This window comes from Filicampus tigris, chromosome 12, assembly GCF_054856515.1.
Source record: "Filicampus tigris isolate MCC_2025a chromosome 12, RoL_Ftig_1.0, whole genome shotgun sequence".
Taxonomy (NCBI): Eukaryota; Metazoa; Chordata; class Actinopteri; order Syngnathiformes; family Syngnathidae; genus Filicampus; species Filicampus tigris.
Genome location: NC_141228.1, coordinates 18,536,598 through 18,552,110, shown reverse-complemented (window position 1 = coordinate 18,552,110; position 15,513 = coordinate 18,536,598). Strand labels below are relative to the sequence as shown.

Sequence of the window (15,513 nt, the reverse complement as noted above, 5' to 3'; positions counted from 1 at the left end):
AAGTCAGGAGTCGAACCGGTGAAGCAAAAAGACTAGATTGTCTCATGACGGGTCAGTGTGGGTGCCAGGCAGGGATACTTACCACTATACAAAATACTAATGAGATATGTGCGCTGATGTCAGAGATGGTTGAAACATTCGTAAAAAGTACCACGCAATACAATTTTTTTTTTTTTTTGTCAAAAATGTTTAATTTACACATTTACAAGTAAATTAATAAATATCCCAACCTCTGAACTTGAGATAAGTTCTGCTCAGTGATCGCTATATATAAAATCTTTATTTCAGATTGTAACAGTCAATAAAAGCGATCAACTCACTTTGAAGTCGATTAATAGAAAATCACTCAAAAACGCAACACCGGATGGAAGTATAGGCTGGAAAAGTAAACATGACATTTTGGAATTTCCAAAAAAGCAGACAGCTAAATGAAACTATTTAGTTCCACAATTATGACAGTGTGACAAATGTTAAGCTAAGACTCCCAACGATAAAAGCCTAGTGAGTCCGATCAGTCATAAAAATCTTTACAGCAATGATGTTGACAAATACAACTTTCCTCAACCTCGATATCCAGTGGACTGAAGAAAAGAAAAAAAAAAAAAAAAAATCAGAGGCTCATTTGCCGTGTTTCTGAAATGTTCCGATCTGTTTTTTTTTTTTCTCCCTTTGCAAACCTGCCCCACCACCACCCCCCTGCCCCAACAAGGTTTGTTACGTGCGAATCTTCGTCTGGTCGTTGAAGAGCGAGCGCACCAAGTAGATCTGCACACCCGACACCAGCATCATGACCACCAGGTTGACCACGGACCAAAAATTGACCCGGTCAAAATTGCTCTCCTGCAGGTTGCGGTCGCGGGCCTCGAAGGCGCGCAGCACCGCCTGGATCTGCATGCTCTTGCCCAGCCGCGACTTCACGCTGTTGATGGTGTCCTGGCAGGAGAGATGGCGGATAAGAGCCCAAACAACAAGATGTGAACAGGTAAACATGGATCGTCCTCCAAGATGGAATTTCTGTATTTAAAAAGGAGACTACTACTACAGGAATGCAGACATTTTTTGGATAAATAAATGAAAAATAAATACATACAGTTAAAATAGCCTTGATCCTTCGGGTATTTTGACAGCAATTAAAACACCGGGAAATTGTTTTAAATTGTGACATAAAAATGTGTAATACGTCCCCGTTAAACCATGTTGCGCTAAAAGAATGACTTAAAAAAAAAAAAAAAAAAAAAAAAAAGGACAGCTGGAAGATGCATTTCCTGTCACTAAGCTAAGCAATGCCTGTGTGCTCTTTGACACAATTCGCCAGGGCGGAGCTCAAACAATTGGCCTGGCCCCAAAGAGCTAATAGGTGAGAGTTCAGCACACAAGCCTGCCATCAAATTTATTTTGCCGCTTGGGTCACTTTGCACCCAATGTGGCAAATACACCACTGGACAAAATTTATTTATCTTTCATGTAGAGATGCAGTGAAATTGTCTAATAAGAATAAGAATAAGAATGCCTTTATTGATCCCACAGTGGGGAAATTTTCAGTGGGGAATAATCAGAAACTCAACAGAAGACCCAGCATTTATCTGTCTTTGCCTTTTAACAGTGGTAAGCGGTGGATTTTGTACTTGGTTGCCACACTTAATACAACAATTTTATGCCTATAAAACTATGATAATTGTGGAAATGTCCTTCGTTTTCGTCTTTGTCAATATCATACACGAGCATTTCGGGGTTGATTTTAAATGTGTTTATTTCGGTATTGCTGTACGTCCGTACAGAAGGAGGGTCGAAACAGTCGTTTGGGAATTCTAGTTTACTTTATTACAAAATGCTTGTGCTTACTTTAAAAAAATAAACAAATAAATTATCTTCCACTTGACAAATACTCCGTTTAAAAATAAGCTCCACCTAATACTAAATCTAATAAAACCGAAACTAAAATGAAGCATTTTTGGGAAAATAAAAATGTATTGAAAATGATCAAATTTGAAAAAACAAAAATCAAAACCAAATAAAAACGGAATTGAAACCCCCCCGAACTATTATAACCCTTTTGCAGACTCACCATGATATCCTCCAGCTTCATGTCCAACATGTCGGTGCCGTGCACGTACTCCTTCCAGTCGTCGGCCTCCTCCTCGGCGTCCATGTTGTCCAGGATGAGCTCGAAGAAGACCAGCTTCTCCGAGACGCTGCTGAACGTGTTGTCGAAGCAGAACATGTAGTCCCCGTCCTCCGTCTCCACACTGGGGGAGGAAAACAGGAATATTTGTCTCATTCTTTTTAATTGCCTGTATACAAATAGTGAAGTACGCACACCATGTTATGACATGGAAAACAAAGCCTAATATGTCTGCTTGAACATACGTGTGCATTCCATCTGACTTGTGATAGTCGCTGTAGAGAATCTGGCCAGAGGGAGAGGAGATAAAGAAATCCACGTCCAAGCCTGCGCCGTCTAATACCTATGATTGACATTCAGGACAAAAGTGGTGAACATTTTTTTCATATTACATTCACAGTTTGTTGTCTCCTCTTCCTCGGCTGTTTCCTTCCCTCCAACTTCCTTTCTTTTATCCTTACCTGAGACTTGCCATTTATTTTGAGTCCTTCCTGCCTTGGCTTCAGACTTTTTTTCCCCCCCCGCATCTTTTCTTTTCTGACCATCTTCCATGATCTTTCCTTGCTTCTTAAAGATTTAAGATTTACTTTTGTCACGCATTCCTTCCCTCACTCGAACCTACATTATGCCTTCCTTCCATCAGAGAGCTCTTTTTTCTTTCTTTCTTTCTTTCCTGCCACCTCTGTGGTTCTGCGATTTAAACCTACCTGACCTTCCTTCCACCGCAGATCTACAGTTTTCTTTTTTTCCCCCTCAGACCCACCTGTCGTTTTGTATCCTTCCTTTTTTTAAAACTACTTTGGTGCCTTAATTCCTTACCTCCTTCCTTCCAACTTAGACCAGCTTTTTTTTTTCCATCCCTGAACTTCCTTTCCTGCTACTTTATTTCCTTTCCTTCCATGTAGTTTCATATTTCCTAACTGGTCTGCTACCTCCCTTTCTGCAACATAAATACAGTCGATAAAAAGCACATCTAAAAAGTGTATACCTACTTTTGTCCCAAGATTATGGCTCCCAAAAACACTGCCGTGACACTGATCGTACGCACCACGTCACCTGGTATAACTGGCAAAACCTTGATTTCTATTAATAGATTTCACTTGCAATCCAATTGAATATTTGAGTATTCCCGACCTGATATTCTATTTCCAGCGAGGCGTCTTTCTTCATAGTCTGGTAGAAACATTCCTTGCGACCGGCGGGCAGAGTGAACGTGAAGTCGCTGTCCAGAGACTGCGAGAAGGCGGCCAGCGCCGAGAACCTCTCGGAAACGACGACGAGTAACACCGACACGACACAAGCAAACGGCCGCACCGTGGCCATAATCGCCAAAGAGCATCTACGAGTAAAACTAGTGATGCAGTCTGCTTCTGGTGTTTGCCCCGAAAGAAAACCCCCAAAACTTAAGCTTGAGTTGAGCCCGAGGACACGCGACAGCACAGGACCCCGCCTGATTATTTTTATTTATTTATTTATATATTTATTTTTAACGGTAAACAACCCTAGTTGTGTACGTGTTTGATTCAGAGTATTCGGATAACAATGTTATATTCGTTTTAGTCCTAATTTATGTTTTTCATTGAAGGCAACATTTTGGACAACTGTTTCGAAGTGCATTTTGGGAAGTGTTGTTTTTTAATGTGCATGAAAATTCCTCGATTCCACAATTATGGAAAAAAACCCGATTGTATTTTCTGGGAGAAGTAAATGATTACTTGAAAGTAAATGTTACGTGTGTTATGTTGTGACCTTTATACACATATATACATATATCAATAGTTTGAACAGCAAATACAAACTGCATTTTAGGATTTTTTTTATTTATTTATGATGGTGAAAGCATCATCACAGGTAAATTCTTCATGTGTTTATAAAAATATTCACACGGTATCCACAGAATCACCTTTCCTTTAAAAATGTATTAAGACAGCTTTTGTTGAAATATGTTGATTACATATGTCATATTCATAAACTACAGTTTATGGAGTATTGAAATTCATAAAGGACTTATTTGGAAAATATAAAACTAACATGTTTGTTAAATTCTGATGAGACGTGGTGTATTTCCCACCAATTTACAGGGTATAATAAATTAAAGACAACATTTTCGACACCAATTTCGAACTGCATTCTGGTAACGGTAAATTAATACAAAATATAAACGATAGACTCATTGATTAAATCGCCTCCAATTATAAATCACCGCGATTGAAAACAAACATGTCCGATGTAAGTAACGTCCACGCACTACGTTTAAACAAACGCGCCCCCCCACCAACCAAAGAAAAAAACACAATTTCCATTTGCAACGTTTGCAGGTTGCATCTTTGTTGCAACATCTAACTAATCAATTTGTTATCAAGGTAAAAGATGACGCGTCTTGTTCCACCGTGTCCACCTCAGTCCAGTGGGCGGTGCTGTTTCCACGCAGTTGTTGCATAGTCTCTACCCATTGGCTGGCGAATCATTATCTCTCGCGCGATTGGTCACTTTCCTTGATAAGGGAGGGGTTGAATTCGGCGAGCTAGTCGTCAACAGCAGTCTGAACCGCACAATGGGCATTAGCACACATCAAAGATAAACTCGCGAACCCCAAGTAGACAGCTGCTTGGCCATTTCGAAACTTTAAACACGACTAACGATTTATTAGTCTAATTTGTTTTGTTTTGTTGCGAGATTCGAAAGAAGCTCCAAAGAGCGAGGATGTTGGTCCCCGTGGGAAGATAATGAAGAGGCTGCGTGTTCTGGTTGTGTGCCTCATTGTAGCTCTCCTGTGCTGGTAAGACACATTTCCGCATCCATTAAGAATAGGGGGATGACATTTTAGCAGGCTTTTTTTTTTTTTACTCTATTTTTGTGATGGGGTGGGGGCATCACGTCGTAGCTTTGTGTACGTCCTTGTACGTTATCCATTTGCCTCTAACGTACATGGCTAACGTTGTCGGCGAATTCAAGAGTGACGCAAATTCAGTCAAAATGTATACAAAAGAAACGACGTTGTAATTCTGTCTTTAGTCGATTAAGTGGAATGTGAAAGCTTGTACTTTCAATTACTATTTTATAGATTAGTAGGTTAGCTAGACAAACGTCGCTTGGTAGCGGGCAAGCTAGTATGTGTCACCTGTACGGTAGCCGGTAATGGCTAATTTTAAGCAAACATACTGTAATGTATACATTAAATGTCGGTGGTGTGGGAAGATGAGAGGTCTTGACATGTATGTATGTATGTATGTATGTATAGTAGGTTAGCTCAGAATCTGTAATTCAGAGCAATCAAGCTCGCTCATGTCACCTGTAAGGTGACCGATAGTGGCCAATTTTAGGGCAAAAATAGTCACAGTCTACATTGCACAGTGAACGCTCGCTTATTTGTGGGGGTAATCGACATAGCATCGACACGAAGGTTAAAGTTTCGTGGATGAACACTCCCTGCCTAAAAATGTTTACAATTGCATATCGTTGCTGTCCTGTGAAAAACACTTATTTTTCAATTTTCTTATTTTTACGGAAATGGTGTTTCCGCGTTACAGGCATCGCATTAATGTGAAAATTTTAAAACATTTCCAAAATTGGACAAGTGTTTTTCACAGGACATCGACGATATATTAATGTTATAGTTAGTAGTGTCCGTGATGCGTATTTGAAGTCATTTTCAAAATCTTTTGGAGCAAACAAACGCTACTTTGATTTTCTAACAATCAAATATTTTAATTCAATGTAAAAAGAACTACCATTATAACTCTTGATTACTTCACCCTTGCACCTCAATCTGTAGGCATGACTTGTACTACAGCAAACTTAAATTTATTTTGTGCCTTCGTCAAGGCACCCAAGGACGCCATGTCAGCATAGTGCTTGACTTGGCCTGAATAAAATCCTTTTTGGAATATTTTGGGGAATCTGCAAATAGTTAAATAGTTACGTTTTCAGTTAATCACTTGTACTGTCGTACAGAAAAAAAATTGCAAGAAGGTAAGGGGTGGCTGTACATAAAATATGAATAACGTAGTGGGTAGGCGAGGTGCCCTGTGCACAAGGATAAACCCGCTGTAAATTATATACCGGTATGTCTGTTTTGAAGCTGACAGCACAATATTCATTTTCCCGCATTGCAAAAACATTCATATTAAGTTATTTCAAAATCTAACTTGTCTAAATGTGTGAGTGCTTCCTTAATCAGATGAGATAAGCTCCAATTTACTGGCGACCCGAATGAGGAAAAAGAAAATTAATAAACGATAGATTATTTTTCTGGCTTGTTGGTTTCGTTTCAATTTTTTTATTTTTTATTTTTTTTGGTGACGTGAATAATGTGTTGCATGACAGATCCAACCCGTTACAGTTTCCTGGAATCTACAGTATGTGATTGTGCACACCTTTTTAATTTGTAGGTGAGCTTCAAAATATTTCTTTCCTCATAGCAGCAGAAGACAAAGGCTCAACTGTTGTTTTTTTTTTTTGTTACCACAATGTCCTTTCTCCATCTACTTTGAAGGAGCTATATGATGCATTTTTCAACAATTCAAACCCTAACCCAAGCTCAAAACCCTTATTTAAAACCCGAACCCCAGCTTTATGTGGTGTTGTGTGTCAAAGTGTTCCGGAAAGATTTGAGGAATGTTGCAATGTTGATGTAAGATATTTTGAGCATTTACAAGATTAGTCAGTTTAATGAATTAATATTTGTAATAAATAAGTGTAAATGTAATAATGGGGGGGAAAAAACGATAATTGCCAACAGATGTTCCAAGATGGTGGCAGATTACTACTTTTGTCTAAATGAATATCAACCAAGCCACTTCAACATAGTTCCTCAAAAAAAATGCACTAGGAGTGCGCGTGTACATTTACAGTGTTGTGAAGGCGTGCTCTAACTTACTAACAACCCAGGCTAAACGCAGCTCCTCCGCAACATGCTCTTAATTGTGATGCATTACTTCCTTGATGCAAGTTACTGTTTTGGTTTCCCATTTAAACAGGGCATCTGAGTACGTTTCAGAAAGAGCACAAAAATCTTGGAATTTTGCATTACAGTGGGTATGGAAAGTATTCAGACCTCTTGAAATTTTTCACTCTCTGTGTCATTGTAGCCATTTGCCAAAATAAAAAAAAATGCATTTCATTTCTCATTAATGTAGACTTTTTTTTTTCTTTTTTAATAAATATGCAAAAATTTCTACAATTGTTTTTTTTTCTGTCAAAATGGGGTACTGAGTGTACATTAATGAGAAATAAAATGAACTTTTTGGATTTTGCCAAATGGCTGCAATGACACAGAAAGTGAAACATTTCAAGGGGTCTGAATAGTTTCCGTACCCACTGTAAATAGTTGCTGATAGGCTCCTCAGAAAAAAAAACACCCGCTATGTACATTCATGAATAATGAATCACGAATATACGGAGGACTACTGTCTATTTTAAAACCTGATATTTCCCGACTCCTTCGGACCAGTTTGTAGGTGGAGCTTTGTTGTTTTTCCACTTTTGCACTTGCCAGCTAATGAGCATGCAACATCACGTAAAGCTAATTACGGATGCAAAACCTCACTGTTTGTTGTCTGCCTCTCGCTCCCCCGTGCCGACTCTCACACATCCCTGAGGATGCAGCGTGATGTCGGCGTCATTCTGGTTTACTAATGTGGTGCTTCGTCGCAAGAATATTTGCTGGCCCTGACCACAGTTTCTGAAGAACACGTGAAGAAGATGCTGCTTGATCCAGCAGGATAGAGTTGAAATTAATGGTGGTTTACCCCAAATAGATATTTATACTTGCAGTGATCCATTTGACTATTTCGTGGACGTTTTCAAATTACAGTGGTGGGGGGAAAAAAAATTGGGTTGGTGCTTTTTGTAAATGATTGAGGGCATTTCTAGTTATTTCAATGGGGAAAGGTGATTTGAGTTAGAAGCCAGGTCACGCAAGTCAAGGTCCCACTTGAATTGACATCATCTGCCGTTGAGCCTTGCCTACTACCAAGGCTGCTTATCAAATCATCACATTCCGTTGATTCCATCCCTGTGTCACACTTGGATTGCAATCATTATGCAACACTACAGTATTAACACTTAGAGCTATAACCACAGCTAATTGACGCGTTGGAGATTATACTGCGTATGACGTCCCACAAGACTGTAGATGCCTTGTAAGCCACGGCAATTTGATGAATCAAGATGACGTTTAGCCTTTGTGCTCATTGAGGGGAAAGTTGTCCCCCAAACTTGGTCAAATTACAGTTTTGTTGTTTTGCTTAGCAAACCTTTATGAGACATGTACGGTATTTACAAACATTTTTTTATTGATTTTTAATTTTAACAGATTAAGTTTTTTATTGGGAATGATTTTGAAATCTAATCATGTTTATTTCTTTATTTTTTTTCCCCCCCCAAAAAAAAACATTTGCGCAGATGCTGCTGTTAGCCACAGCTCACGCCTGGACACGCGCACACACTCGCTGACATCACAAGCCACTTCACCGGGCTCAGCCTCCTAAAGGCACATGCGTGTACACAGACACTACAATACCTAGTTTTTTTTACGTACTCATTTTATGCTTGCAATTTTTTAATGTTCAAATACATTTACAGTGCGTTTTAAAAGGGCTCTTTAAGCGTGTGGGAGGGCTAAAAACTAGTTAAACTACATTTAATTAGAGAAAAAAAAATGGCGGTCTCTGTCGTAGTTTTTCACCTGTGCAACTGGGTCTGCAACACGCACGATAAACTGTGGTTCACTGTAATGATTGTACGGCTAATTTTCGTGACATTTGTAAAACAATAAAGACCTCTTGAATTTTTATGAGCATAATTTTTAGCGATGAGAGCAAACTCATTAAAACAGCACCGCTGTCAGTCAACACTGTACAAACTGTAGGCGTTACCAAAGAAGCTTCTATGGAGCCCTCGGCGACACCTTTTAATTAGACGCTGAAAGTAAATGGTGAAGAAAGAAGAAAAGTCCTTCTGAGCCATATCTGTTCCTGCTGTGCACGCGGTGGCAAAGAGTGGGGAGTGGGGCGGTTGGTTAGAACAGTAACAAAGCCTGCCTTGGAGAGATGGTCTTTGACTATTAGTTGGGGAAAAAAAACATTAGTTCACAGGGAACATCCATTTTGTTTGCCTGTTGATGCATGCTTGTGTATACCCCCCCCCCCCTTCTCCTCTTACGCATACTCTACAAGTCACGTTGTGAAGGTCATAAACGTGTGGATACGCCACAATAAAATAATAATAAATTATGATCCTGCATACAGTGTTAAAGTTGTTGCTAATGTGCATGATCCAAAGATGACACGGATTGGTTGCGGCTTTCGTCCGGTGGTTGCCGGCTAGTTATTAGCGGCTAATGTTTACGCGGGCAGGCGGTGCAAACTCTTTTCACATTGTCATGCTTTCCACTTGGGTGCCACTTATTCAAATGATTCAACAAGTTCCTTGTACTCTTTTCACGTTGTCATGCTTTCCACCTGGACAAGTTTCTTGTATTGCTGTTTTTTTCGGCATGTTGCTCTGGAGATGACGCCGCAAAAGTGATGGGAAGGAACCGCTCTTGTCAAAATAGCTTAATCTTCGGACTATTCCACCGAGTCACGGCTGCGCGTTTAGCTGCATGTTTGCTCTTTTTTTTTTTTTTACTGTTACTTTCTGTTTATTGGCGAATTCAGTTTGCTTCATCTTGCAAACCAAAGTAAGAAGGAAAAACGGGACTCTGTGTGCGGGTCTGATGGAGTAAATATGCTCACGGCTCGCAGCTGGTCACGTAATATTACGATTCTCAATCATATAATCACCCAGCCCCGTTTATATTGCCGTTCGGAAGGTAATCGGCGGGATGGCTGACGCTTACATAATTTTTATTTATTTATTTTTTCTCCGTGCGGCCCAATACCAAACAGGCTGTGGCCAGTATGAGTCTGCGGACCGGTGGTTGGGGACCACTGTTGTATTGAGTGAACGTCTCCAAATATTGTCGATTTTTGGACAAAAAGCCAGCCCTATTGGGTACAGTATTTACAGATGATCTCTTTACTTGGGTGTAACCTTAAGCCGTTAAGTGACTCAACAAGTTCAACATGCTGCCAAACTCAGTTGGAAATTGGCATTTTGTTTACAGAGTGATGTTGTACTTTTATTACTCCACCGTACATGTACCACTAACCCCAGAAAATCGAAGTACATCCCTTCTCGGTGTCATTTCCCACTAAATTTACAAGACAACATTTCTTTGTTTACGCAGTTGACATTACATTGCTACTAGAGAATTGTATGGAATATAATTTCTGGAGTGACACACTAATTGGCTGTGCAAACATGCACCTTATCATCATTTTGAGTTCACATTTTATCAGTTTTCTGTGCGGTGGCGAGCCGGCCAGATCCAGTTCTGTGTGTGTGGAGGCTGAGCTGGACTGGCACTCGATTGTTCCTGCCCACTGGCCATGGAGGCAGCTAAGCTCTGTAGACTGCTGATAGGGAAATAAACTTTCCAGTTTTGTTTCGGATTCTTTACATAGCCCTTTTTTTTTTTTTCTTAATCAAGTTAGTATAACATTTTCAGAGCTCCATGGGCACCAACAATTTGTTTGACCAAGTTTTACTAGCCCTTTGTCGGTGAACAAACACACTTTAACAACACAAGCTTGCCAAGCAACTTAATGATGGCAGCGTATTTTAGAATCTCGTATCTTAGGGCGTTTTTTTTTTTCAATGATAAAAGGTACAGGGACTGTTTACAGAGAAAATTATCTGGTGGATTAAGAGGTGGAGGTTCCTTTTACGTCACAGCGCTAACCTGTTATTTATTTTCTGGGAAGAAGGGTCTTGTGCTGATGTGTTCGAGCGCACTTGATTTAAAGGTACCATTTTGTTGTCAACGTAGGTGCAGGAGATACCGGGGGGGGTTTTGATTTACGACTGAGTTCCCTTCTTCTGGTGACAAAGCAACCCAAATGTGTTCGCAAATTGGCAGATTCCATAGTCTGTCACTAACCTTCACCAACGCTGTTGTCAAGTAGTAATTGCTATATTAAATATTTGCGTGAAACACTGTTGTAGGCCATAAATATAAGAGGAAAACAAAAACATAAGTTCGGTGGTAACCGATCACTACCTGGTATATCGGGAGGGCTGTAATCCAAAGATCTCCCTGGATTTGGATTTGCTAACGTGTCCGCTGCATAGGCCACGTGCCGTCTTCGCTCTCTGCTCACTATGCATACCACCACCTGCATTCTCAAGTTCTAATAGTTTTATTCACCACCGTGGCCAAAGGCCTCGCTACATTTGGTTGACCTTTTCAATTTTCTGCCCCAAATTTGTTTGAATGGGCCAGGAAGACGGCTCCCTCAGAACCGATTTGAGTTCTGTGAGCCTCAAAAAAAAAGTGGAAAGTGAACTAGTGTAACTGTAATTCTTGATGCCTGGGGTATCTTGTCGAAATTAAGATAGCTGGATACGTGTAAATCGTGAAGAAATTGCTATACGTCTCCTTTGAAAATGATTCCGAAGGTAGTTGCTTGCCTCACTTTCTAGAACATGCTCTGCTTCCCTTCCCCCTCGCTCACTCTTGACTCTCTTCATTATTTACCTTTGGCTGCAAGCACCGACTCCCCTGCCTCCTTTTCCGACTTGTTTGCGGCGAGTGCAAGAGTGTCTTTCCACACCCCCAGCTGAGGGTCATTATCACAAAGAGGTCCTGTCCATAGCGCTGCATGGGAACATTGTGTTCCAAGCGTGCAGGGATTTTTTTTTTTTATACAGGAAGACATATAGCATGGCAGTCCCGCAAACAATGTTCACATGATCCCATTTCCCAGAGTAAATATGTTTTAGTGGGTCTTCCTACTGTCTTTTTATACCAAAGGGCAAATGATCACAATATTGATGTCTTATCAGATTACTTTAGCTCCTCAAAATCCTCTATTAGACGCCGTGCCGTATTTAGTTGCCGGATGCGTCATTCGCTTATCACACACAAACGCCTCCCTCGTCTGTAAATAAAAAGTTTAATGAGGTTTCTCAGTCAATAGATGCTGTCATTCACCAAACAGAGATATTAAATAGTTTGTGAGTCTATTTGAATCCTGTTGCTAACCAAAACAGGAGCACCCACCTGGGTTGTACAGTCTCAGTTGAACTAAATTGTGGCGACGGGATGCTAATTCATTGCTCCGCCCCCAACTCTCTGCTGCGACTATGAATAATATAATTTGACTATGAAATTGTTATAAATACACCTCCGCATTACGTTGCGTCCTTTATAAACAATGAAGAAAACAAAATGAGTGAAATCAACTTCAAAAATAATATCAAATATTAATATTAACCAAAAATATTAACTCATTCTCTGCCAGACATTTTCAGACCCTCTTTTACCTTAATATTTGAAAAAAATGGAAAAAGACATACATTTTTTCGATTGAATGGCTGGACTGTGAAAAGACAAATAAATACGTCAATGGCAGTGAACGAGTAACATTTTTTTTTTTATTTGTTTGTAACAGAAAAGATTTGCAGTGCATGAATTGCCTGATAATAAATTAGCGCCACTGCCAGCTGTAGTGGATGTGCAATTCTAGTTTAAAAAAAAAAAAAAAAAAGTTTATGTAGAGGTGTTCTGTGACGATTTTATTTTTTTGTTGTTGCAACAATTACGACATAAACTGCAATCAATCGAATTGAGCTGAGTAATATACTAGCATCCAGTGCTTCACCATGCTAAAGCGCAACGGGCACACAATGTACAGCAGTAAAAGTTTAATGAGGTTTTTCTTCACCGCCCCCTCCTCTAGGCAAGACCACTAACATGTGGCCACGCCCAACCACCGCCGAAGTGGCTCTTCCCGTCACATTACATTAAAACACACGACCGCCTCCTAGATTCCCCCCCCAATCATTTTCTCCTGGACCTTGCTTGGGTAGTTTGACGTTTCCATACTGGCTGTGTCAATAATTCCTAGTGAACTAGCCCTGCTGCTCGAGTATTTTGGCACACAGACATGTTTGTGTATTCCTGTTTATACACTTGGAGAAAGACTCCAGTGTACTTTTTTTTTTTTTTTTTTGCAAGCGTCACAACCCCGCTATGTTTCTGTATAAAGATCCTTGTCAATCCGAAGGCCCTACAGGTTTAGCTAGCGTGTAGTATTAAAGTCTGGAAAGGTGCCGGACCTTGTGCCAGTGACTTGATAAGTAAAATGTTTTTGACAAGGATAAAAAAAAGCCTCTGAAGAGATTGTTGTGATTCCGATTGATACAATTTCAAGGTTTGTGGAGTCATTCCTGAAATGCATGTCGTGTCATTTAGATGTATCAACTTTGTAGTTATTGATGCAGGCAATTTCTAAATGGCTGTACGAATGAAGGTTGTCGCGTGTAAAGCGGGGTACAGCACATATATTTTAGCATTTATTCCGATCAAATGTTGGATTAGATAAGGTAGACGAGAGGTTAGTTTAGGTGAAAGGTCCTAAAACGCAAGTCTTTGTCCTTTTTATTGTTTGCAAGTTAATTTCGGTTGGAAATGAAGAGGATGCCATTTTCCGGCTTTTTTTTTTTCCCCACTCTCAATTATGTTCCACGTGCAACATTTAAAGCATATAACGCCCGAAGAATTTCAAGTCAAACTCCCCATTTTACAAGGCGTTTCACTTTTTGAAGTTTTGTTTTGCAAGTGACTGAAGAAGCAGCGAGCAATTCATCATCCAAATTAACGTGGCTGAATATAAACAAAAACGTCTTGTTGGTGATTTAATTCAAGGCGTAGTTGCAAACCCGAGTGTCAGAGATGGCCGTACGTCATTCTTAAAAGTGGGCGGTTAATGTGTTTTGCCTTTTTAATGGATACAACAAGTCAGCACACATGAAAGCTCTTACGGGAATGAGGCTGCCACACAAAGGAAAAGTGGGCAACTTTTCTACTGCTCACCTTTTAAGATCCGTTTCGCTTGGTTGCTTGAAAATGAGATCGTCCATTTTGTGGTGAAGTCAAGTGACACTATTACGATTCTTTGGTGTGGGGGGGGGGGAAACCATCTGATTTCTTCCGATTTGAATCAGGCTTCTTCAGCAATCTTGGGTTTGACACAAACCATCAAAACTAACATCTTGAAATATTCTGGAGCTTCACTAGCTGGATGAGCTAATAGTTCCTCATTTGGATTTTGGATGATAGAGGGATGTTATCCTGTTTTTTTCTTTTTGTCTTGAGAACCTTTATTAACCTCCAAGACCGTTAGTATCTTGGAAGATGTGATTCCTAACAAGTGTTTTTTTTTTTTTGCAATCTGTCACAAGTCTGTTTCCCAGCTGCCCAGAGGATACACCAGTGGAGGGGGATTATATAAGGATCAGATGGCTCTACGGCAAACCGCTGTTTCACAGGAGTCCGTACTTTAGAGTGGAGAAAGAATTTGAGTACGCATGCAAACTTTACCCCACCCTCCCTCATCTCTCCGGTAGAATTGTTTGGCCTACTTCTGCTCAAGAAATTATTGGCACACCGCCGCCGTGACCCACAATTTACTTCTGACAAAGTTTGTAGTGGATTTTTAACTCTCTCTCTCTCTCTTACTCATTTTTAGTGTTTTGGTTGAAGTGTACGCTTACTTGCAACTTGTGAAAAGCTCAATTATTTGACCGTTATTCTGTTAAGCTGTTTGTCAAATTGACATGTTTGGAAATTAAGTAGAAAATTAGGATTTAATGTATTCTGATGGCCCTATTTCTTCTTTCTTTCCATAACATTTACAGATGAATTTGACCTTCCCTTAACGTTTAAAAACATATCCAACTGCTCAATTTCCACTTTGTATGCCTTACATATAAATGCTCTCGACTTCGGAACCCTGAAACTCAGAACTTTGAAGCAGATTTGCAAACCACAAGTTTACCGTGTTGCCCTTCAGCCGTTAAAACGCTTCACCGAAGCCCGAAAGTCTCGAGCGTTTTTGCTAGTTTTCACGTTGCTCCAGGTGTAAGAACATGAGACGAGACTACAGCGGAAACTGCGTTTAGTCCACATCACAGGCCGCCGGTTAGCTTCAATAACAGCAGGGGCGCGCGAGGGAGTTTAAATGAGCAGCTGATCTGAGCTCAAAGCCAAGAAGGGGGGGGGGGGGCGAGGAGGTCGGAGAGGCGGCTTCCGATCCACCGGACAGCTCTGCCCGCATTCCATTCTGAGTTTCAGCAGCATCATCTTCTGACGCAGCCCAGCTCCTTTCCCTTGGAGGCCCAGGGGCAACGCTTGTCCTGAGTCAGCATTATCGGACTGCACGGAATGCACGTTAGTCATAAAACACTTCACAGAGAAAGAGAGAGAGGGGAGGGGGGGGTGGGCTGGGCCCCGAGGCTTTATGAAGCCGGATTCTCTCACGTGTGCAGTCATGCCTGACGCC

General features: G+C 40.5%; 2 protein-coding genes across 6 annotated transcripts in view; one reads left to right on the top strand and one right to left on the bottom strand.

Moving 5' to 3' along the window:
- Positions 1–178: 178 nt before the first annotated feature.
- tmed5 (transmembrane p24 trafficking protein 5) lies at positions 179–3,573 on the bottom strand. Its single transcript, XM_086046961.1, has 4 exons — positions 3,257–3,573; positions 2,368–2,465; positions 2,066–2,246; positions 179–933 (listed from the first exon to the last, which is right to left on the bottom strand). The coding sequence occupies exons 1-4, from the start codon at positions 3,443–3,445 to the stop codon at positions 715–717; spliced, it is 687 nt and encodes a 228-aa protein (XP_085903087.1). The 5' UTR covers positions 3,446–3,573; the 3' UTR covers positions 179–714.
- Positions 3,574–4,651: 1,078 nt separating this feature from the next.
- suco (SUN domain containing ossification factor) overlaps positions 4,652–15,513 on the top strand; it is a 32,139-nt gene continuing 21,277 nt past the window's right edge. For all 5 annotated transcript variants that reach the window (XM_086046973.1, XM_086046972.1, XM_086046971.1 and 2 more), the window contains exon 1: positions 4,652–4,901. In XM_086046973.1, coding sequence (XP_085903099.1) covers positions 4,849–4,901 — 53 coding nt within the window. In that variant the 5' untranslated portion in view covers positions 4,652–4,848. The remainder of the gene's footprint in view (positions 4,902–15,513) is intronic.